Source organism: Bombus affinis, chromosome 7, assembly GCF_024516045.1.
Source record: "Bombus affinis isolate iyBomAffi1 chromosome 7, iyBomAffi1.2, whole genome shotgun sequence".
In the NCBI taxonomy this organism is placed as follows: domain Eukaryota; kingdom Metazoa; phylum Arthropoda; class Insecta; order Hymenoptera; family Apidae; genus Bombus; species Bombus affinis.
In genome coordinates, this window is record NC_066350.1 from 10,437,078 (window position 1) to 10,459,854 (window position 22,777).

The window sequence follows — 22,777 nt, forward strand, 5'->3', positions numbered from 1 at the left end:
GTTATATGTTTGTCATCCGTTTGATCTATAATTTCTAATTTCATTGATAAATAATTTTAGTAACGTTATTCGAACATGACTTTGCCTTTTTGCACAATATTTTTAGCGAAACAAAAGTGTGTTGATTTTGTAGCAGTAAAAAAAGAAAGTAACATCACGCCTTGTGTCTGTAATGCCATTCATCTCGTGCGATGAACTCTTAAGCGTAAGTTTACGTTTGAATAGGAAGAGACAGCGCACCTCCTGCCCGTGTTATCCATCTGTCGCCTTTGTTCCCCCATTTTCTTAGCCCGAGAAGGTGACGTGCAGACGCGTCCACGAAGTAAACCGTTCGCTCTATTTCTAGACAAAGCAACGCCGGATTATGGTCAGTTAGAAGTTTATGCAAATTGGTTTGTTGCCGCATGCGAACGTTTGTTTCGTTGATCGATTCACTTCTAATTCAGTTACTACTTCACTAATCCAGTCTTCACTTCATTTCCATAATCGTGTCTTCTCTTTCTCTTGTTCTTTATTATCCCATGTTTTCCCGAAGTTCGAGAGAACATAATTGACGCGAGTAAAAACAAGTAATTTGTTAACCAAGTTGATCATCTATACCATATTTTTAGAGTTTAATTAACGACGCCTTACAAATATTTGTTGATTGATGTAAATTATGGGCTTGGACCTTCGACGTAGAACTTTATCTATACACGTGTATATGTTTAGAAAGATATCTTTGTCACGTATCTCCTATTAGCTTGGTAGAGTATTTTTCATATTTGATTTCATATTTGAGATATCGATATCGAGGATATAGATTTTTGTTTTAACTAATTGATCGTCCTTTAGTAGTCTATGTATGTAGAACCTTTCTTTCGGATGATAACGTTGTTATGTATTTAGGTGGTGTCCTCGACGAATGGAGAACTAGCCAATGATGATCCTACTGCAGGACATTCTAATACGCCAATCACAGCACCTCAAGAAGTGGACATGGTCGACGAAACCAAGTTAGTATTGCGATTGCTTTATATATTTTCTTTCTTTCTGTATGACTAGTAGATTGCTAACTCTCCTTGATAAGCGAAAGATAAATTACGATTGAGGCAATAACGCTTCTATAACTAGTGCATGAATATGTGACGTATTAGAAACATAAGACTGTATTAGAAAGAAAATATAAGCCAACGTTGAATAGAGTACACTAATACGATAGATAATTGATAGAAAAGTCACATCCTTGTCTCATTGTACAGTTTTAATCTTGGTATTACTAGTATTTTTTGCATGATACGTGTTAAATGTCCTCTCTGTCCTATTTCAGAAAGAAATGTTCGACGACAAAAATGCATTGTCGTGGATGTGGAAAGATGATACGTCGAAGTTTATACCCTCCTACGTCCACTGCCGATCCTAGACCGATTCCTGAACTTGCTTCAATATCACGATATAAGTGGCCATTAAAGAATTTTCTTTTGTGCAACATAAAGGCAAAATATAATATTCGATGATTTTCCTTATCTACCTAATTCTGTTATAAGCTATTTGCAATATTCATTTCTTTTCTACCTCGATGATCTTTATTTTGTTTCATAATATACGATGTAACGGATGTACTTTAAAGTCAAGAAAAGAATACCGACTTTACACATGACGATTTCGATTCCAATCAAACTCTATGACTAACCGTAACCGTAACCCTAGATCCATTGTTTGCCTTTTTGTTTCTCTATGTCTTTTTATTTGACGAGTGGCCTGTGTGTCGATTGTTCGTTTGGAATTAATCCTTTAGTCTCTAGCAAATTGATTTGAGAAAAGAACTCGGTTTGTCGCCGCTTTAGAATGCCTTGTCGTGCTGCATGTTGGTGTCATAGCGTAAGGCGATCAAAAGAAGACGACTCTAAGTCCTATTAGTGTTTGGTTTATTTGCAGATGCTGTTGTTTCTTCAAGCGGAAGAAGAAGAAAAGTGGAAGACAAAAGTGACTGTCTGTTATCGTCAGTCTTGGGGGGGACAATACAGTGCGCGTGTAACAGAAGTGCAGATGAAGTTTTTTTTGGAAAACGTGTTGCGGCAGTGCGCGAAGAAACCCGTGGACAAGAAAAAGCTGCAGTTGATCCGGAATGAGGGAGGCCGTTACCTTGCTACATGCCGGAAGTCGACCCGCTTCTCAAGATTCGGTGCTGCACACCATCGTCACGATGTCATGCCGCCGTCGTTATCAAATTAAAACCACCACACAGCCATCATTATTACTGCTATTATTATTGCTATTATTATCGTTATTATTACCACGATTAACTTTGCTCTTCTTCTTTTCGTTCTTACAATTATTATTACGATTATTATTAATATTATATTATTATTATATTATTTTATTATTTTATTATTATTATCGTTTAGCTGATTATTATTGTCACTTCGTCTACGATCATCGTTTAAAGCGAATCGAACATCGTTTATCAATGTCGATGTTACCGAATACACTGTAAACTTGTCACTGCTGACTGAGGATAATTTTAACCGTCGATCCCAACCGTTTAGTACTGGTAAATCGCTCCACCTACGTTACTATACGCGTATAACAGTAAGGAATTGACGTGCCGATGGTGAAAGAACGCGTTTTGTGCCTACGACTCTTTCATCTTGTACCGCGGTGGCGCACTTTTCAACACGCCGTCATTGCAAAAATGTGTTACGATACGTGTATTAAATCGTAAAAAAAAAAAAAAATTGAAGCTGAGATCTCATTTTACTCAAAGTCCCGGATAACGAGCGTAGCGTACTCCTGCTTGTATCGAACTTTATAAACAAATTACTTGTGAAGTCTGATCGACTGGAAAGGCATGAAACTGAAAAGGTAAACGCGTTCGCGTATGCTTAACTCCGATCAGTCACAAGCACGTTCAGTACGACAACGTTTTTCAAGTTCTTGATCGTTTCAATTAACTTCTTCTTATTTTCCTTTCAACGATCACGAGAAGCAGACGATCGAGTAGGATTGAAATTCACGTATCATTTTCGCGCGTATTTTTCGATTTCATCGTTTCACATTCGAATCTTCCAAATGTTTTGTCTTTTCGCTGTCGCTGAGAGTTTGACAAGTAGTTTCTCGTTTAATGGAAGATTATATCCTTTTAAGTTCATCTTGTATGGTACACGAGATATAACAGTATTAACGCTATCTGTAGGTAGCAGCGGATACGTGCTAAATTGCACTCACCGTATTTTAGTTAACAATTTTTAACTAATTTTATTTTACGCCTACACTGCCTGTCGTTATTCTATATAAGTACACGATTATACGTGAAAACATTACACTGACTGTACATAAAATATATCGAGAACTATTTTGCTACGGAGCTGCATATGCTTTATATCGATTGTTTTAGTTGATCGCATATCATTTACCGAGCTTCGTATAACAAAACGACTGTTCAAATTATCAATATATATCCTGGAAATGGAGCGATATAAAAGTGATCGTAATTCTAAGCAGTTCGATTTCGGTTTCATGCCTTCCGTGAATTTATCACGTAAAAGCTATACGTCGCAGAAATCATTCAAATTACATTTTACATAACATATCGAAACACAAAGAAAAGAGAAATTACAAATTTTCCTCTGTAGATTCTAATATCTACCGTGAAAATTGAATAGGACGTAGATCAACAAATTATACACATGTATTCGACACAGTTGATCCGTGTTCTACCCAAAACACGAAGATTCGGGAAACTTTCTTGAATCGTATCTTAGCGTCTATAAAAGGACTCGTTCATTTCGGAGTAATTTTTTTATTCTTGAAACACACGTGTTTAAACAAAGATAATTATTAGAAATGTAACAAAAAAAAAAGAGAACCAAAGTATGCTTGTAATTGAATATACATCAATATAGGTTTGATTTTAAAGCAATAAAAATACAAACTTTTATCGTCTCTGTTTAACTCTACAAAAGAAAATAAAACAGAATTTCCTTGGAACGAATCGTTGTCTGCTAGATCAACGCGAATACAACTGGATTTAAAACCAAAAGAAAATAAAGAGAGAGAGGGAGAGAGAGAGAGAGAGAGAGAGAGAAAAAGGAATATAAAACTGTACGTGACATAGTTATACAGTACTGTGCACTTACTTTGTGGAAGACTTTCTCGAGAGCTTATTTAATATGTTTGTGCCACGAAGTTACGAGAAGAAGAGCGTTACGATGTGATATATGCAAATTCCCGTGGATGTTCTGAAAATGCACCCAAGCAATGAAGAGATTACTTAACGTGAAAATATGCGCGCGATGGCGAAGGGGAAAAGGATCTTGTCAGCCTTGCCGATTAAACGAGCAAGTAAGAACATTTGATGTGTTGATAGTACCGGATGTTTTGTTACAAATTTTCAACATCGTTAAGTACGTCGTTGAAGGAAGTTATACGTTTCAAACGAATTTATTCGTTTTACTCGAGCAGACATACTATGAATTGAGAAACTTGTATTGTTCGTTTATTTGCAGGCTGATTAATAATAAAAAATTGAATTACTTCTTAGTCTCAAGTTTTCTATATATCTTGATATTAAATTTTCCTGGGGGATTCCCTGACGATACATGTTACGACATATGGGACGTAGATATTAAGATAACAAAATCCTTTTTGAGAAGTTAAAGAATTCTCGAAAAGTATGTACCGTGGTCGCGGAAAAATATGTCCTTTTATTTTTTACTAATTGTTTGTATGGCAAAGTGGAGTTATATAAAGAAGTTATATAAGAAGCGATAGATTTTCTAAAAATATTATTATCTATAAATATTCCCAATAACTTAGTATTACTTCATAGATGTACAAAAGATTGCTATTTGAAAGTAAACACATGTATCGTTATAAGTATAGTAGTAAAGGCAGAAGCAAATACACCATTTAACTGATAAAGGCAATAATGATAGTGAAAAATGAAACTATTGCTGTAATGTCATTACATCCCGTTAGATAATTGTTGACTGATAAAGAAAGTAAAGAAAAGACAGATTAGATGTCTTTGTGACGTGTCTTTTCCATAATTTTCTTCCACAGTAAAATTTTGTCTATTCGGGCAGTACTTCGCCAAATGAATTTGTAACAAAACGCAATCGATTGATCAACTAGAGAAAATTGTTAAACAACATCGACGGTTGTTTAATCGGCTGACTAGCATAGATGTTTTTCTTCTTGCAGGAATATTTTAAGAGGCGATGTAATCGGCAGACTGTCATTTGTCTGCGCGTGAAGACGGCGAGTACTAACTTTACCGTGTCCGAAGGTCCGAACTTCTACTAGTCTGGCCAACGATTGCGTACCACTGCCGAGCCATACCGATGTACCGTGTTAGCGTACCGTGAGTGCCCGTACACGTTGTATCCATTAATTATTGGCCAAGCACATCCGACGACGAAACGTTCGATGTACTTAGAACGAAAGCGAGAGCGCGGTGCACTAGAGAGAGAGAGAGAGAGAGAGAGAGAGAGAGAGAGATTGCAAACTAAAGGAAAGGAGAGAATGTATCACGATTTATGTAAAACGAAAAAAACAAAAAAAAAAGAGAAACTAACAAAGAAACGTTATGTCGCTAGCTTCTTCACACCTGTATGTATTACGCTGTTTTTGGCCGTCGGATGTCTTGAAGTAATACGCTTAAATGGAGATGAGAACTAAACCTATTAACTTTGTGGATTTCCTCTCTCGTTATTATCTGTATCTTCCCACTGGGTATGTACCGAGAGTATTGTTCCTTTTATAAGCTTGCCAGCGCAAGTAAATGTCGAACAATCGGACGTTAGATTTGTATACAGCGAAAGTGTGCGAATGCAAATGCTACGACGGAAGGAGAGAATGAGCGCGGTAATGTAAGACCTAGAGAAAACATAGAAAAGAGGTATCGATTGGCGGAGTGAAAGAGAACAAATTCAGAGTACCAGAGTGATGGAAGGACAAAGAGAAGAGGAAGGAGATCCCGTTGTCCTCCAGTGTGTATGCTTTCATGTGGAAAGAGAACGAATCTTCGTGTTACTCGAATGCTTAAGAAGCTAATGCCTCTTACGTTTTCTTACTTTTTCGTTACTAGTATCGTTTGTAAGCATGATCTCTCGATGGAACATATACGACACAAACATACACATACAAACATATGCACACACACCAAATTTCGCGATTAGGGTATATATTAGTAATGAATTCCAAAATTAAGAAACGGAGTTATCTGCGTGAGAGGAGAAAGGAAGGGAGCACGCGCAAGAGAATGAAAGTGAGAACGTGTGAAAGAAAGAAAGAGAGAAAGAAAGAAAGAAAAATGCGCGAGTGAATCTTGTGGAAACGAGAGAGTCTCCGTATTTATATCGCTATCCAGCCACATATCGTTGGCGTGATTATGCTGCAACTATGTTGCAATTTAGCTTGTAGTCTTTTTTTTAGTCGATTTTTCATGTGTCACCAGTTTTTAAATACAACACGACTGACTGCTGGTTAAGTATGGTTGTGAGCGATTAAGAAAATGTTTCCTTATCTTATCCGGGATGTATGTCCCTTTTTCTTAACGATATTTTTGTTTTCTTATTCATTCTTGTACTTCGTATAGAAAAGGTTGTTATGCTCGTCCCAATGACGAATTCGATCGTCCATTACTAATGATAGAACAATGATTGAGTTTGAAAACGATTATTTGTATATTTGTAAAATGGTGCGAATAGATCGGACCGAGATCAATGTATGTATGTGTCTTTCATTTCCTCGCTTTTAAAGAGTTGCTACAACTCGCGACTTATCGTTCGTTTTTCAATTATGAGAACGACAAGCGGTCATGTTCCAGCAAGACTCGAGCTGATCGCAAATCAATCCGTAGAGGATACGTGATTTCCGTTGCGTTTCTTTTTTCAATCGTTTGTTTTGTAATTAATACAAAGCGAAATTTATTATTTTTAATCATGTATTGAAAAATCTACTTGATATTTTCTTTTCTTGTATCGATTATATAAGACTTGTTCCTTAATTATTTTCTTAACCCTGACTATTTTTTGTGTGCATTCTGTGCATGGAACTGGTATCTTCTTTAATTGTTCCATTACATGTATTTCCAATTCGTTTTCATTGTAAGGCAAGGGCTAAAGTTTGTAAAGCTATTATTAAATTTTGATCTGTCTTGAAAATATTTGCCTTGGAATGTTAGTAACATTTATTTAAAAAAAAAAAACGCATTCAATTATAGCTAATATGTTAATCAACGCGTCGCGTTTTTTGTAGTGAATTTTTCACGTGATACATTTCGCTCTGCGAACATGATCTAGATAATGTACGATTAGTGTGCGTTTTAATTATTATTATAAAAGTTTGTGTAGCATGTATTCGTTGTTAAAGCATTCTGCAGCTTGTGTTCGATGATTATTTGCCATTTATATGGAATTGGCAGCTCATGTGCATTATGATAGTATGCCCATGTAATGAGTGTGATTGATGACGTTATAGAAATTTTGAGAAGTTTATCGATATAGTGAGGAGACGTTATGCTATGGAAAGAAAAAATAAAAATCGGGCGACGATTAATTTTTGTAAATAGGAATTATTGGAATGGATATAGAAGTACGCACACGGAAACACGAAAAGTTAAAATATGTGAAATGTCGGATATCCGGACATGTATCAGCTTCAGATTATATATACATATACATATATGCATAAACGATATCAATAATGGCGATTACTAAGCTGTATTGTTACTACAGTAATTACCACTGTCTCGCAACGGCAGTGATCGACTAATTTTATTACCGCGTAATCATAAATGATGCCAGTGAGAAGTGAATGTGTTCTTTGTGACGAAATCGAACGAAGAAGAGTATGGATATCGCTAATGAATTATTCCATTTGCTAATTTATAGAGACAATTTAAAAGTATCGAAGATGCTTTTCGAAGATATTTTGTCCATTTCGTACATGTCTACAAACACAAAGACAATGACGTCTGAAGTTTTTGAGCGAGAATATTCTATTATATTAATGGAACGACATTGTTCACTTTTAACGTGCTTTTGTTATTCTATTAGTGGATTCGTTTTCTTTCCACTTACGAAACTAATAATCTATTAAAGATAAAAAAAAAGAAGATTAATGTACATAGAAATTAAATTGTTTGAGTACTATTCCGATGGATTCTGTGTTTACGCCAGCAAGCGTTGGAATACGAGGGGCGGAGAGCGGTTTGCATCTTAATGGTGAAAAAACACGAGACTGAAAGACACACCGGACCATAAAAATTTCACGCGTTAAATTCACGTAACATAGATGATATAATGTAATTTACAAAATGGATCATGTCCTCATTAGTTTTGTCAACAAATGTGCACCTCTCTCCCCTACATAATACATTTCTATCGTACTTGTAAGCTGTGATTGAAATCCTATCTTTTAATTCGTAATCACTGGCTTACGAATTGTTATTTATCGACTAATATATATATATATATATATATATACCATATATATTTATGTGTATATATATATATTATGTGTGTATATATATATGTATATATATATATACACATAAAATCGTCTGATAAAAATCGCTTTAATAGAATTTGAAAAAGACATTGAAATTGCGCGAAAATTTTTTCCTGTAAATAAGCGTTGTGCCTGCGCACTTAGTCAAACAAAAGAAGTTCTTACTGAATTTCTTGTATGTTTTTATTTTGACTATGCAAATTGACTACTTGACTATATGTTTGGAGCTTCTTTTATTCTCTTTTTCAACGCATATTGTAGAAAAAGAATTTGTTTCCAAAGCTTCAAGTTATATTAGTATGCGGTAAATAGAGAGAATACAAAAGATCTAATTTTTAAGTTTTTTTATTTTGTTTTAAGAATTTTCATTTCATATACATTTCTTCTATAAAACAAAAGAAAATGATACATGATGTGCTTTAAAGTTTCTTCATCCTTTACAATGATCTTAATATTTACATTACATTAACAAAAAAGTTTGTACCTAATAATAGCAAAAGTGTTTTATTTAAAAAGTACTGTAGTATGTTTTATTTGAAATCTTGTTCTTACTTGATATATTGTTGCATAAAAAATATAGTACAAGCTAAAGTACAAAAGTAATAAATGATATAAAATGTTACATAAATATTATTCTTTTAAATATTTAGCTGCTTTTATTTTCTTTGTTCTCAAAATTACTTTGAGACATTTTTAGCACTGTTTCAATATTAACTAACTCTCTATGTTCTTCTAGCATTTGTACAAAAAATGGATCTTTATATAACATATGATTAGAAGCAGCAATAAAATTTACAATTAATTTTTTCATTATATTAATATTTCTTATAGTTCTATTTGTTTTTTCCTTATTTCTGAAAACATTTAGTAAAATTTGAGTTAAAAATCTCACTAATGTATTATTAAGCGCATATGTACTTACACTGCTAACTGAGGGTTTATTTCTTTTAGTTTTTTGTTGCAAATTTCCTCCTGTTCCTTCAAAAATTTTTTGTGCTCAAACAATGCATTGCGACATTGTATTTTTAATTCTAACTGCTCCTTTATTGCATTGTCTATTTCCTCTTGTATTATTAAAATATTGTCGTTCAAACTAAAAAGCTTACGCATATATGCATAAATTTTTCTAAAAACATATTAGAGCAGTTAAATATTTTCTTCCATTTTAAATTTTCAAGTTTAGATCGTTTGATTCTTTATACCTTTGCATATCACTGTTACCCTCTTTGCCTTCCAAAATAGCTTGAATGCTATGGGAATGAAGACATAGTTTAATCGCTGTATTTGTTATAAGAGAACTTGCTGTTGCTTCATGCAAATTTGTTACTGTGTCTCTTAGATCTTCCACTGGTTCTTCAGCTGCTGTATCTAAAATTATGGTAGAACGTAATGTTTACACCATCAAGGTCTCTGGTTGGTATGTAATAATTTTATGACATACAAAAATCATGTTGTGCTTTAAGTGTCAATAACTTGGCATTTAGACACTTCAATAATTCTCGTGTGGCTGTAATTTTTTCTTCAATTGGTTTAAAATCTTCTATCGATATCGCTCCAATTGGAAAATTGGAAACACTTTTATTCAAGCATGCAACAGCATTTATTAAATCATCGAATTCTGACATTTTGTAATATAAATAAGAAACAAGGTAATTATTATTACATATTAGTTTGTAATGAGCATTTCTTTATGGTTACAACCATTTTGGTACAACTATCAAAATATCAAAAAGTTCCTAGATTTCTGTAACTGGTAAGTTTTAGTTTGTAATAAGACAGGGTTTCTAAGAAGAGTTACATTTATTTAAAAAAAAAGTTATTTCTACATTACTATGGGTTAATACATAAAAGGATAGAATTATGAAAAGTTTGATCTACATAGTTATTTTTTTGTAATATAATAGACGAGGTACAGAATAAACGTGACATGCAATGCTTTTTCGAGTACGACGTTTTGGGGTTTACCTGAACTTCTTACCATTTTCGTGTCACATGTTATGTTATCGATCACGCGATGTTATCGATCCATTAGAGTACTAGAATCACTGATAGAATGACAGACGCGACACAGAACAGATGTAACCTGCAATACTTTTTCGTGTCTCACGTGTTTGGTGTCGCCTGACACCCTTATCATTTTCATGTCACATGCGATATTATCGATTGAGTATAGTACCGATTTGAATTAAAAGTCTTTTATCAGGTTATTGTATGATACAGTGAGTGATTGAAATAGATAGAATCTCAAACCATATGCACGTAGTATAATGAGTATAAATATATGTATGATCCACATGGAATTTGTGACGGTGCTGGCCCAAAAAACCAAAAAACGTCACTTTAAGAGGTAACGAATTGAAAGAAGAAAACTGCTGTTACTACGTCTAACAATACTCTACGACTGTCGATCGGTTAGAAACTCCATGACATATCTTCATACGGTATTCTCTATACAATTAGTATACAATGTAACCCCTGTAGAACATCGTCACATTCTCGACATGTGATGTATGTCCTGAATTTGGTCAAAATTTGTTTGATCGATAGTTGAAATCAAATATTTGAAGGAACTTCGTAGACGTAAGGTTAATGGTTAGGTTTAAAAATATTCCTTGTAAATAGATAGTGAACGTGTACACGTTTAAATATATTCGAGATTTTCGCAATATGAGTGACTCGTGTAGACGGGAATCTAAGAAGCAGAACGATTGCAGAAGTAAGAAGATCACTGGAAAAAGGTACGTAACTTACAGAACTACTTCTACATTAATGCGAATAGACTTGACGAAAATTTCATTTATTGGCAGATGGGAATATCCGATTGCAAAATCGAAGGAATACTGGGAGAAATTCTGCGACGACGAAGAGAAGAGACTGATCATAGTAAGAAACCCTTCCCTTCAATTATCCTATCGTACCTTTTCCAAAAACCATTCACAACTTATTGATTCTAATTCGGATATTCAGGATAAAATATCTAATCGGAATTTTTTCTCTAACTCTTATTCAGACGATTGCGATGCGTCCGATAATTCTTTGCACAAATTGCTTCCCATAAGGTCAAACTTTAAGTCGAATAGGTATTGGAATTGCGACGCCACGAAATCGTATCCAAAATCGATATTAAAGGGATCGTTTCGAGCTGCTCCAAAAAGTTTGCATACAACGGCTTGCCTTACCACATCGTCTAAAGTTGTTCGAATTCCAAAATTAGATAGCCACGATCCTCAACCTAGTTCCCGGAAAATTCGCCCAGGTAAAGTGGATCATATTCGGACTTCTTTCAATGTCCAAAATGAACGGAAGGTACAAGGAGAAAATTTCCCGACTCTGCCAATTCTCGGTGCATACCCTACGACGTCTGATCTCCGATTGAAATTGACAAAATTACAGAAACATTTAAGATTACTGGACGAAGAGGGCCGCGAGACGAAGGATCGAACACGCGACAAAATTGTCAAAGCAGAAGATAAGAAATTTGTGCAAGATTTTCGATCTACGACGAATCAAATCAAAGAAGAAAATGAAGATACATTAACGGCTGAAGATTGCTTAAAGTATTCCGCTCGTTTTGCCTACAAGGCGTTGAAGCGTTTAACGAAGAACAAAGATCTGGATTTCAAATTCAAACCTTTCGACGATCTGCAAGAAGAACAAGTTTTGAAATTAGGAGACGGTTCTTTCGCGAGTGACGATGGAAAACGAGAGCTCCCAAGGATTAAACGCATCGAGAAAGATAAGCAAAGCGAAGAATCTTCAAATGTTCACGATTTGCAGACGATTTCTGAAGAGAAGTCGCTCGAGGATTCAGAATTCACGCGCACTGACGTCCAATGTCCATCTTTGAAATCCGACGAGACAATTTCACGAAGCATTTCTACGGGATCGCGTTACACATCTGGACCAAGTCCAGAATTCGTGTACCCGGAGGACCGGGAAAATCCATCGAGTCGTATTCTTTCGTCAATTCCAAAATTATCCAATTTCCCAAGGAGGAATCGCGACAAATGTTTACCGTGTATGTATAAATCGTTGGAAACTCCGCTGCAACGAAAAGTATCTCTACCTAGAACCGCTTTGCGAAGAATCATCGCGGAAGAGACCAAAGTGGTATCACCCACGGATTCGTTAGAAGATAGCGACTCGAGTTCTCCGAACATACCAAACTTCGAGGACCAAGTGGAAAGAGTTTTGACCGACGAAGTTGATACGGCGCACGTTAGATTTGAATGCGACGTTGCATTCGTAGAATCTGATGACTTTGAAAACGCGGTCGAGGTTGCGGATGCCGTTTGCTCTCTCGAAGAAGACCAAGTAGGAAAAGGACTAACGGACGAAGCGGAGAGAAAAAGTATCCCAGAGTCAGAGCCTTCGTCTAATGTGATCGCGAAGAAAGCCAAAGAGGATCGACGAGACGATGACACGACTTTGACGAATTTAAACGAAGCTACGATAGAACTTGCGCGTGTTACGTCTCTGGAACGAACGAAGGTTCCCTCTTCGTCTCGCAGCATAAGCTCCGATGAAGACGATTCGATTGTAGTTTCGGTCAGCGACGATCTACCCAAGCCGAAATACTTAGTACCCTGTCATGCCCCCACGAATTTCAGGCCGAGCTTAGAGCCCCTGCGAGCTTTAAGAAGCAGAAAACCGACGACTCTGCAAGATCGAATTGCCTTGCTCGAGTCGACGCCATTGAAGAAAAGCGTTTCCATCGATATTTACGGCGACATTTTGGGAAGATCAAGAGCCATGCCTGGAGAAGTCCTTGAGAAGGACGAAACAGGCGAGGACGAGAGGCCACCTCCGCCTCCTTTAACGAAAGCAAAATCCGTGCTGGACAAACTGATGCTTGGAAATGGCGAAGCAAGTACGGCAAAGCAACGACACGTTCTCAGAAAGGAAACCAGTTTCGCTGGTTTTTCTGTATCAATGGATACCCCGTCCAATAGCCCGGAAATATATCGGGACACGTCGAAGGCCGCATTACGAGAATTGGACGCTGCTCGTGACGACGGCCTTTTGAAAACATTATCCGCTACGGATTTCGCGAGAGCCCGGACGAAATTGCCGCTTACGCAACCGCACGAGATCGTAGAAATTTTGAAGAATCTCGATGAGAACGTTTCGTCGATAGATATGCTGGAAATATTGTGCAAAGAATTTTCGGAACGATTAAAGAACGATAGCGAAAACGTTGATTCGAACGCGAAAGAACGTAACAAGATGATTACGAATTTGACAAGGTTATTAGTCGATTCTAAACGTTATTTGTATCCTGATAAATTCCCCTCTAACTTATCTTTCTCCGTCAATCAGCCACCCGTGTGTAACTCCCGTCTCTTCAGACGTGTCCTACCTCGAAAGACTTACAATCTCGTAGCGCCTTTGCTGGGAATGCCGGAACAGCTTCCAAAGAAGAGGGAAGCTGTGTTCGAAGATCCGTTCGACATCGGTGAAACTCAAATTATCGAAGACACGTTGTCCACGCATGACAGTTTAGAAGTACGTTTGATATTCGTCTGTTCTTTTAAAGTAGAAAGCAAACGTCCTCGTATCGTGCGCTCACTATTTTTAGTTTAACAAGTTGCTCCACTTTGGTTCGTCTTTTTAAAGATAGCCTTTTTTTTATAATTATCAAGGTGCATCCACCGACACCGAGAGACACCGAATCGCTCGCTGACAAGGAGAAAGTGGGTCGTCGTAGATACAATCCTTACGCTCTATTTCTGATGAAACCAAGACGTAAGGTGCGATATCGGACTGATAGCGATGGAGTAATCTCCTAACGGCCAGGGAGGAAAAGAAAAAAAAACGGAAAAAAAGAAAAGAGAAAGAAAATGAAATAGAAAATGTCGGTCGAAAGGGAAGAAAAAAAGACAAATAATCTCTTTACGCGTCAGGTGGTTACGTGGCGTCCTTTGACGGAACGCGATCTCGAAGGTTACGATCCGGACGCTACGCTGGAAATGAGAGCCGAAAATTCGATGAGAAAGATATGCGAGGATTTTTGCCAATGGGTCGAAACTTTAGGCGGGACGGATAACGTCATCGACGAAGAGGTTCTCAGGGATATGTTTGAAATCGATTTCAACGCCGAAGCTTGCAGAGCGATGCAGGTTAAAGAGAAATATCGTTCATGCCCTTTATACGTATGCTCTTGAGACAGCTTTTAATCTTCCTAATATTTACTCGCTTCCTGCAAACGATTATTCACAGCGACGAACGATCGTACAGTCGGAGAATATTTAATTCCTGTTAAATATCGGCAACGAGTCTCTAATTACTTTGAACAGCACGTTTCGGAAGCAAGCATCCTCTTCCATTTGAATCTCGCGAGAAGTTTGCTCAGCTGTCTCGTTTAATTGCGTCTGAACACTTTATTCCTTGTTTTCATCTGTTCTCTTTTTTCTTTCAAACAGATGTCGATTCAGGAAATGCCGGTGGTACCTGCAGAGGTAGCTCTAACGAGAAACACACCCGGTGCGAGCAAGCTCACGATGACGAAGAAGCATGTAATGAAAGACGTGAAAGCGGAAGAAACACCGGCGAAAGTAAAAGCTTTTGGCACCGCTATACCTTGGAAGCTTCGATTCGTGCCGCCTAATAATCAGGTGCGAAAGAAATGGCTGCAATGCGAGAACGTGCCCCAGGATATCGAAACGATGGAAGTCGTTTGGAAAGATATATTGGATTTGAGAAGCGTACGAGGTTTCGTGGAATGGCTGCAACAGCATCCGGAGGTAACAGCATCCGCGTTATTAATCGTACGATAAAATTTCCATAGATCAACGAAATCGTCGTCAGGTGTTCGTTCTCCGATTAACTCTTGTACCGTAACTCACGACGCTGTGTTAAAGACAGCGGATAATGAAAGCCATTGTTCGCGCGAGGATATACCATAACATTCCTAACGGATGTACCTGAATCCTCTTACTTATCGTTATAGGTACCACGGCCGCAAGCTTTGAAGAAAATCGCATCAATGGATATTAGCTCTTTAAGACTAATCGAAGACGACGAGAAGTTCGCGCATCTCGAACTGGATATTAATCAAATTAAGAGTCTGAGAGTGGCGATCAACGGTGACGATGTCTCGACGTAACGCGCGCGCGCGCGTATGTCTGTGCACGCGTGTGTGCCTCGTTCTTTATATCGCTGCTGCTCTTCGTTTTCACTGTGTCACACGAATATACCACACTTACCGATGTATGCATACAAGTATCTGTACGGGATTTTCCCTTTTATACCGATGCATCGAAACGAATTATTTCAATTTCCGTGAAATTTTCATAGCCTTCCATCTATCGCTGTGTGCGCCGGTGATTTAAATCGAACCGACGCATGAATATTTTAATTGCATATGATTGTGTGGCAGTAAATGTCGGGCGAATACAAAATGAGTATCCGAAACTGGCCCGCATTTCAGAATTTCTCGCCTCCGTTACGCTTATAAATGAACGAAATGTCTGTGTGTAACCGATACGACCAGCCGATGACACGATGTCAAAAGCCTATCCCCCACCTCTATCTATCCCCTTTTTGCGTACGAAACGAAGGGTTAACCTGCGAAGCTACGGAGCGATCAGTAGCGTCCAGCGAGAAATTTCGCAGCGCACCGTTCGATATCATTATTTGCACGAATATCGGGCAGTGAGCAGCGATTTCAATCCTACTGGAAAATGAAATATCCGAAGAGTTATAATATTGGAGGCGAGGTGCAGGGGGTGGGGGTGGCTGGTTATTTTCATCATCTCGTACGGTTGCAAATAAACTCTCGCGTATTTAATATAAAATATTGCCACAGCAAATAGAATTTTGAAAAACAAGAACGGCGGAGAGGTAAAAAATATGTCGAGGGATGAAAATAGGATTCGAAAGCGATTTCCATTCGAGAAACTGATGATTAACGGGTGTTCTGTTCGCCTACTTTGCGCTGGCAAAATGAAAACGAACGATGCTTTCAGCGCGACGATAATAAATAGCAAATAACACGATCCGATGTCAATCCAACCGATTCCTTTGACCACGAACGAATCGTCCTCGTTGTCGATGTCAATAGTTCCGCGAGCGACATAATACAAACGAGGCGTCGAGGAATATTGGAAATGTATCGCAGAAGCCGGGCGTCCTGTTGCCGTCTGCCAACGACAGCAGGGACACGGCATAGAATCATCGGCTTAACGCCGAAGCTACTTAAAATCGAAACCGGCAAAGAAGCTACGAAGTTCTATATGTCGCCTCTTTCGCGATTTATCCTCTCGTCGCTCGTTGCTTTTTCCTTTGACGAATCGCAACGAAACGAAGTCTCTAGTTTCTCAACGCCTCGTCGATCGAGCCTTAAAAATTCGAACGGTTCTCTGGACAGATTTTTTTTAGAAATTACCGTATCACGTTGCTTTTCATACGTTAGTTGCGTGATTCTTTATGCTTCCTTTTCAAGGGATTTCCCATGAGATAGTATCCACGGGAGAAGAAGAGGGGGTGAGAAGGAAAAGACGACGACAAGAGAGCGAGCGAAGGAGACCTTAAAAAAGAAGCAGAAAGGGTACCGAAAAAGTCGACGAAGGGAAACGAGGAGGAAACCGCGGAAGCGGAAGAAGGACACCGCGCCATCATTGGCCATTGGCCATCCGTTTCGCTCCACTTGGAATAGAGACTTGCGCTCGACCGAGAAATTTAACAAGGCGCACGCTCCCTACTGACAATACCCAACTTTCTCACTCCCCCTCTTATGCCTGGATTTTAATTACTTCAATTTAAATCTTCGGCTTTCCTGTCATACAGACTCACGGCAAAGGATCACCGCGAGGTGATCGAACTCTGTGCATTGTGTCGCTCTTCGAGCAGACCGCAACCGAAAAAAGCTAAGAAGTAGAAAAAGGAAAGGAAGAGAAAAATAAGACGGCAAGTAATTGCGAGGCGACAGAAGCAAACCTACGTTATTCAGGGTGATTGGTTCTAGCTACCCGTACACAATCGTACACGACAATCAGCGTCGTTCTACATCGGCAATTACCGTTCGTAATACGGTTAGGTTGCTGTCAGATCGCATTGGCATTCGCGCACTTGGATGCCTCGCCAAAATCTTTTATTCATGCTATCAAGTTTGCATTTAAAAACTCCGTCCTCTCGACCGTGGCGGCACTTCGAATCGCTACTTTTCAACGGGTACCTTTCAACCCTGACTATTCCCGGAAAGATCGAGATTCAGTTCGCGCGCCGCACGTACGAGCAGACGTTATGCAAATCTACGGCGGCGCGACATCGCGGCCACGATTTTCCCGCGATTGCAACTTTTAACCGCAAATTGGGATAAATCGATCAATTTCCACTTTCATCTCGTTCGTCGTCGATTCGATTCGTAGCTGTCTGGGACAGCAGTACTCTACGACTATATTGGTACGCGACACTTACGATTATGAAAGGCGTCCGCACCGATGGCGGATGATCAAATCGAACGACCGTCTCTTTTTTTCTTTTCTCTCTCTCTTTTTTTTTTTTTTTCTTTTTTGTTCCGCAACATAGGTCCCGGAGAAGCGTGGTTCTAGGGCGATCCGGTTCGCTACGTTCATTCGACGTATAACACAAGAACTCGAAACGTGTGAGCGCGTAGCTATTCACAAACGAAATGGGAAGCGCTTCCTGCTGACCATTCGCGTCAGTTCGATCTATTGTCGAGTAAGTTTGTGACAGTGTATATAACGGTGGTGCACGGCTACTGGTGTACCCGGCTCTATCACGATATCTTTCTCGTTCGTTCGACCAATTCCACCCGTTTCCCTACGATCGAGAAAAAATAGTTAGAACCGGCGTTCAAGTGGATTATCACGTATATTAAGTTACATCGATAGATTAGTACACTTTGCGCCCAGCGAAAATCAGGAAATTACTGTAGGCAAAAGTTTCAGTATACCTGTAACGAGAGAGCACCCTTCGACGGGTTTAACGAATTTCCAGGGCAAAAACCAGCTTCCACGCTTCCTGATTGAATCGCTAAGACGCGAGACGGTGCTGGCTTCGTATAATAAACAGATTGGCCAGCTGTAGATTGGATAACACGCCGAGCGAACGAAAATCCACGATATACCTAAAAGAAAAAGAAGGAAAACGAATTCGGTCGGGCTAGATGAAAACAGAGGAAGATGCTTGCTCGCAACGACTGGTACAAGCCTAGCGTGAAATCGATGTTTGAAAATTAGACAAGAGTAATATTTTGCATTAACTACGGTTCGATGAATCTCGAGTGTCTTCCATTCTTCGGGTTCCAGCTAAATTTCAACAAACTCTTCGAACGGTGACATTGCACAATGTTGAACAGTGACGCGTAATAGACTTCAACGAACATCCGGTTTCACCCGGAAGGCCGCACCCGTCACGGTTACTCCCGGCATAGTTACAGAGCCGAGGCACGCTGGCATAACGCGATTCTTCTTCTGTTTCGACAGTGCGTCACGTTTTATTGCCAAAGGACGGCGTAACGTTGACGACGGCCAGCACTGGTGCATCGGCCAGTCTCTCGTTGTCCTTTGACCCGATGACACATCGGCTGTTGCGTGCTACGCAGACAACGGTCATCCGCGATCAATCGTACGATTAATCGTTGCCAGAACTTCGTGACACGCCTGCCCTTCGTATTCTGACTTTGAAATTTGAACACGCATCGAGCCTATCGTGTCAAGTCTAAAAGTACAAAGTTCTGCTCGTCGATAGGAACGGACTGAACAAAATTCTCGCTTCTTACGTTGGTCATTGTGGTCGACGATCGTTTACGGACGAAGAACGAAGAAGAAACGGAATTGCACGGAACGAAATTAAAGGTACGTCTGTAGGATTACGCGTTCGCCTCGAAAGGGAGCGAGAAAAATTTTCCAGAGATCCGGTTTTAAGTAATAGAACTGCTTGTCGTGCAGCCGCGGCACGTGACACCGTGTCCCCCTTCTCTTGGCACGTAAGCAAAGCAATTAGACGGAAGTGCGAAAGAAAAGGTGCGCGAGCGTAATGACGCAAGCAGGGTAGAGCGTGGCCGTCCAAGTGTTTCCAGATGGATACACCAAACCCCTCCGTTCGTCCACGGACGAATGTGTAGTTGCTCGTTGTCGCCGTCGTCGTCGTCGTCGTCGTCGTCGTCATCATCGTCATCTCCTATTTTTTTTAGCCCTTTGCGCTGGACCCTCGTCCTCGTTGCCTCCAAACTGACCGTAAATAGAACGCGATTCATCGACACATAGGCCGAGTTGTATCTACACGAAAAACCAAGGATCGATCGGTCGGCCTCGTTTAATTTTAATCGAGCACCGCTTCGACCGTTCGACCAGAACGTTGTTTCATTTTACTTGAAAAATTGGAAATCTCTCGTAATTGGAGATGTGTGTAAGCTAGTCGAACTTGGAAAAAAGGAGAGTGAACGAAGATATAACACAACCGAACGAGTCTCTCGCAAGAAATTACAGACGAAAAGAAAAATATATACAGGGAGAACGATTTCGTTATCCACTCGAAGGAAATCCGGATAACCCCGATGCACACTCGTCGCCTTGTTCCGCGTTCAATCCTCGACGGACCCGGCAGCTTCTTTCTTTCTTCTTCTTCTAGGATCGTAGCGACTCGGACAAGCTACTAGATCGATAGGGAACCCTAGTCCGGGGACGGTGTCGTAGGCATCGTCGCAGAGCAGGCCGCAATATATATATTTACATACACGAAACCTCGGTCAAAGCCTTTACTTTACCAACCGATATCAGTCGTAGGAGTCACGCTAGCACGCGTCTAAGGGGATACCCCCTTTTCGTCGAGATGTCGACCGAATTGGAGATGACCCTTTCGCGTCGCGCAACCCCGCTTTTAACCGGGACAATGGTCAGGGGCGAACGTTGCAGGAACTTCCAGCTGCGAGCAAGGATATATCATCTGTTAGAACGTTCGTTAGACCACGCTACGTAAATTGTTCTCTTCCAGAGGACGATGTATTTAGGCTACTCCGTACATCGTTTGATTTCCCACGATTTTCATCCGCGATTCATTTTCCGACGGTTTGTCGTGCCGCTGTACGAGAAGTTTGTTTAGAAGTTGCTTGGTTAAAGGCTTTCCGACGTCTCGAGTAATACGCTATAAGGATGATCGATAAATAGGATGTTGAATCTTGAATACCTGTTGAATAGGGAAACGAAGTTGTCGACCGTGAACAATTTTGAAGTTTTTACAGTTATTGCTGCGTAGATGCCTTTTTATTTACGGCTGAAGAACGTAGAATGGTCGCGGTATTTCCGCATGTTCGAAAGGATAAATAATCTTTTTGAAAGTCCGTGAATCGATGGTCCTGGTAAGCTTCTCTTCCTCTTCCTATCTCCGCCTTTTCCTTCTCCCCGTCTTTTTCTTCCCCCTCCTTTTTTTTTTTTTTGTCATTTTCAGAAGTTATAACCCTGCGGGGTCGAATCACGGCAGGAATCCCGTGGCGAACGATGATAGAAAGGGTCCCTGACGCCTGAAGGAGGGATAATTGCGCGTCGGGGTTGACTTATAGCTTCTAAAATCGGTAGCGTCTCCATTCGAAATCCTTGTTTCGTCGTCGCCTTTCTTCGTCCTGCTCCTCCTTCGCGCCATCATGAACTCTCATTAAAATCTCATCGTTTAAACGCGTTATGCGTTGATCTAGAAACGACGAACCGGGAAACGAGACAAAAAAGTAAGAAACAGCATGGAGATAGCGGGAGAATGACGTGGGAGGGCGAGGATTGAGAAAATATGAACGATTCACGCAGCTAACGAACAATCCGAGCAGCAACTGAATAATTTCGCAACGAGGCCGAGAATGGATTATTCGTTTGGAAGTTGCTAAACGACACCTTACGCGTCGCTGCACGCGGGCTAGATTGAAATCAAAGTAAGAGAAACTTGGAGTTTCGTGTAATTACAAGTGTTTCCTGCCGGAGAAGGTAACCGGGCTCGACTAATCCGAACCGTTGGCAGGCACTTAGCGAAGTTTCGATTGTGCTCAGCGTGCATGTTTTCAGCGTAAACCCATCGTCGTGGGCTCGGAAGCGCAGAGCAGGAAAATAAGAGAGGCAAGGTGCGCACAGGCCGCGGCAGCTTCGGCTGGAACAGCGTTCGAGGGTGGAGGATCAGGTGCAACCCCCGAGTTTCTCCAACTACCTCGAAGCAACGCGGGCTGCTCGAACATCGAGTGAACTTTATTAAGCGATATTTCTCTAATTATCTGAGTCGCGGCCCGTGGCGAGTAAAACTCCGCGCGCCTAGCTGTTCGTAGCGCCATATTCATGGGGGGGGGGAGGGAGGGCGGCGCGTTAAGCGCCTCGAAAGCATAAACATTAAAAAGAGCCGGGGCATCGAAGTTAGCGGCCGCTCAGCCGGCTTACTTCCTCCCGGCAAACTGGAAAACTTCCATCGTCGAGCATTTCGAGGAAAAAGTTGAAAGATTAAACGCCACGCGATGTTATCGCCGGGACGCGAAACGGACGGCCAACAACGTACAGTGTTGCGGAGAGGCGCTTTTCTTTCGCTAATTCCAAACGTTGCGTCGAAAGAGGCTACGAAGAAGGTCCGTTTAAGCTTCGATTCTAGTGTACGAGACACGAGGATACAAATCTCGTTAGCTAATTTAGCGTCTACGAGCTAAGATAGGTGAAATCCGATAACGATAAACCGTGTCAAACGAGTGTCTCAACAGCTCGGGATTAAAGGACGCTGTTCCTTCTTTATCGGTGCTATTTAATAAATAATGACGTGCCGCTGGTTTGCACAAGACACGAAGGGAAAGAACGATAAACGAGTAGCGCACAGTCTAGATACGTTACTGGCGGAAGACGTTCAACCCCTCTAGCTACTCGGTGTCTGGGAATGGGGTCGTTATCGCACTCGATGTTTATTACTTGAGTTGGAAAGCGGGCACAATAATTGGATGGTTTAATTCGTTGAAAAACTTTCTTGTAACTCAGAGAGGCGTGGACGTCGCCGCGATTGTAATCGTAAATCGATGCGTTAAATAATAAAGCCGACGTTGCATTATCATCAGACTTATTCGCTTGTATCCGTTGAGAAAACCGTTTCACGGAGAAGAATTTGTAATTGGTGAATCGTGATTTTCGAAAAGCAGGAACGGAAAGTCGCGAGTCTTTTGGAACGACTAAATTTTGGTTTCGCACGTGAATCGAAACGATCTTTGCCCAGGAGACTCGCAGTCACGGTTCCGAGCAAGTGACTATGGCTCGAAATAGCGCGGAATAAAATTCGCTGCTCTCTCGAACGGCCAGGTGGTAATTAC

At 40.2% G+C, this 22,777-nt stretch overlaps 3 protein-coding genes across 17 annotated transcripts in view; 2 read left to right on the top strand and 1 right to left on the bottom strand.

Annotated features, from left to right (window-relative positions):
- Window positions 1–5,553, top strand: part of LOC126918977 (casein kinase I) — a 60,228-nt gene extending 54,675 nt beyond the window's left edge. For 7 of the 14 annotated variants that reach the window (XM_050727624.1, XM_050727622.1, XM_050727628.1 and 4 more), the window contains 2 exons: window positions 889–995; window positions 1,900–5,553. In XM_050727624.1, the coding sequence (XP_050583581.1) occupies window positions 889–995; window positions 1,900–1,969 (177 nt within the window). In that variant the 3' untranslated portion in view covers window positions 1,970–5,553. Of the gene's footprint in view, window positions 1–888; window positions 996–1,309; window positions 1,643–1,899 lie in introns of those variants that run through there. The other 7 variants (XM_050727626.1, XM_050727623.1, XM_050727630.1 and 4 more) reach the window with 3 other exon arrangements.
- A 3,272-nt stretch (window positions 5,554–8,825) lies between these two features.
- On the bottom strand, window positions 8,826–10,328 carry LOC126919000 (uncharacterized). The gene is made up of 4 exons (XM_050727674.1): window positions 9,938–10,328; window positions 9,699–9,864; window positions 9,419–9,622; window positions 8,826–9,350 (listed from the first exon to the last, which is right to left on the bottom strand). The coding sequence occupies exons 1-4, from the start codon at window positions 10,119–10,121 to the stop codon at window positions 9,143–9,145; spliced, it is 762 nt and encodes a 253-aa protein (XP_050583631.1). The 5' UTR covers window positions 10,122–10,328; the 3' UTR covers window positions 8,826–9,142.
- On the top strand, window positions 10,328–16,493 carry LOC126918947 (uncharacterized). Of its 2 annotated transcripts, XM_050727558.1 has the most exons (6): window positions 10,328–11,234; window positions 11,304–14,001; window positions 14,139–14,246; window positions 14,400–14,615; window positions 14,919–15,239; window positions 15,446–16,493. In XM_050727558.1, exons 1-6 carry the CDS (start codon window positions 11,164–11,166, stop codon window positions 15,599–15,601), a joined length of 3,570 nt encoding a protein of 1,189 aa, XP_050583515.1. In that variant the 5' UTR covers window positions 10,328–11,163; the 3' UTR covers window positions 15,602–16,493. The 2 variants fall into 2 exon arrangements, with proteins under 2 accessions (XP_050583515.1, XP_050583514.1); XM_050727557.1 differs by having other exon boundaries at window positions 10,328–14,001.
- Window positions 16,494–22,777: the final 6,284 nt, after the last annotated feature.

Bases quoted from the DNA above. Each gene is read 5' to 3' on its own strand.
- LOC126919000 (XM_050727674.1), bottom strand. From the start codon at position 10,121: ATGTCAGAATTCGATGATTTAATAAATGCTGTTGCATGCTTGAATAAA. The intron at 9,865-9,937 runs GTATGTCATAAA...CCATAATTTTAG, and splicing joins TAAAGCACAACATGATTTTT to ATACAGCAGCTGAAGAACCA. The intron at 9,623-9,698 runs GTATAAAGAATC...ATATGTTTTTAG, and splicing joins GGTAACAGTGATATGCAAAG to AAAAATTTATGCATATATGC.
- LOC126918947 (XM_050727557.1), top strand. From the start codon at position 11,164: ATGAGTGACTCGTGTAGACGGGAATCTAAGAAGCAGAACGATTGCAGA. The intron at 14,002-14,138 runs GTACGTTTGATA...ATAATTATCAAG, and splicing joins CCACGCATGACAGTTTAGAA to GTGCATCCACCGACACCGAG. The intron at 15,240-15,445 runs GTAACAGCATCC...TTATCGTTATAG, and splicing joins GGCTGCAACAGCATCCGGAG to GTACCACGGCCGCAAGCTTT.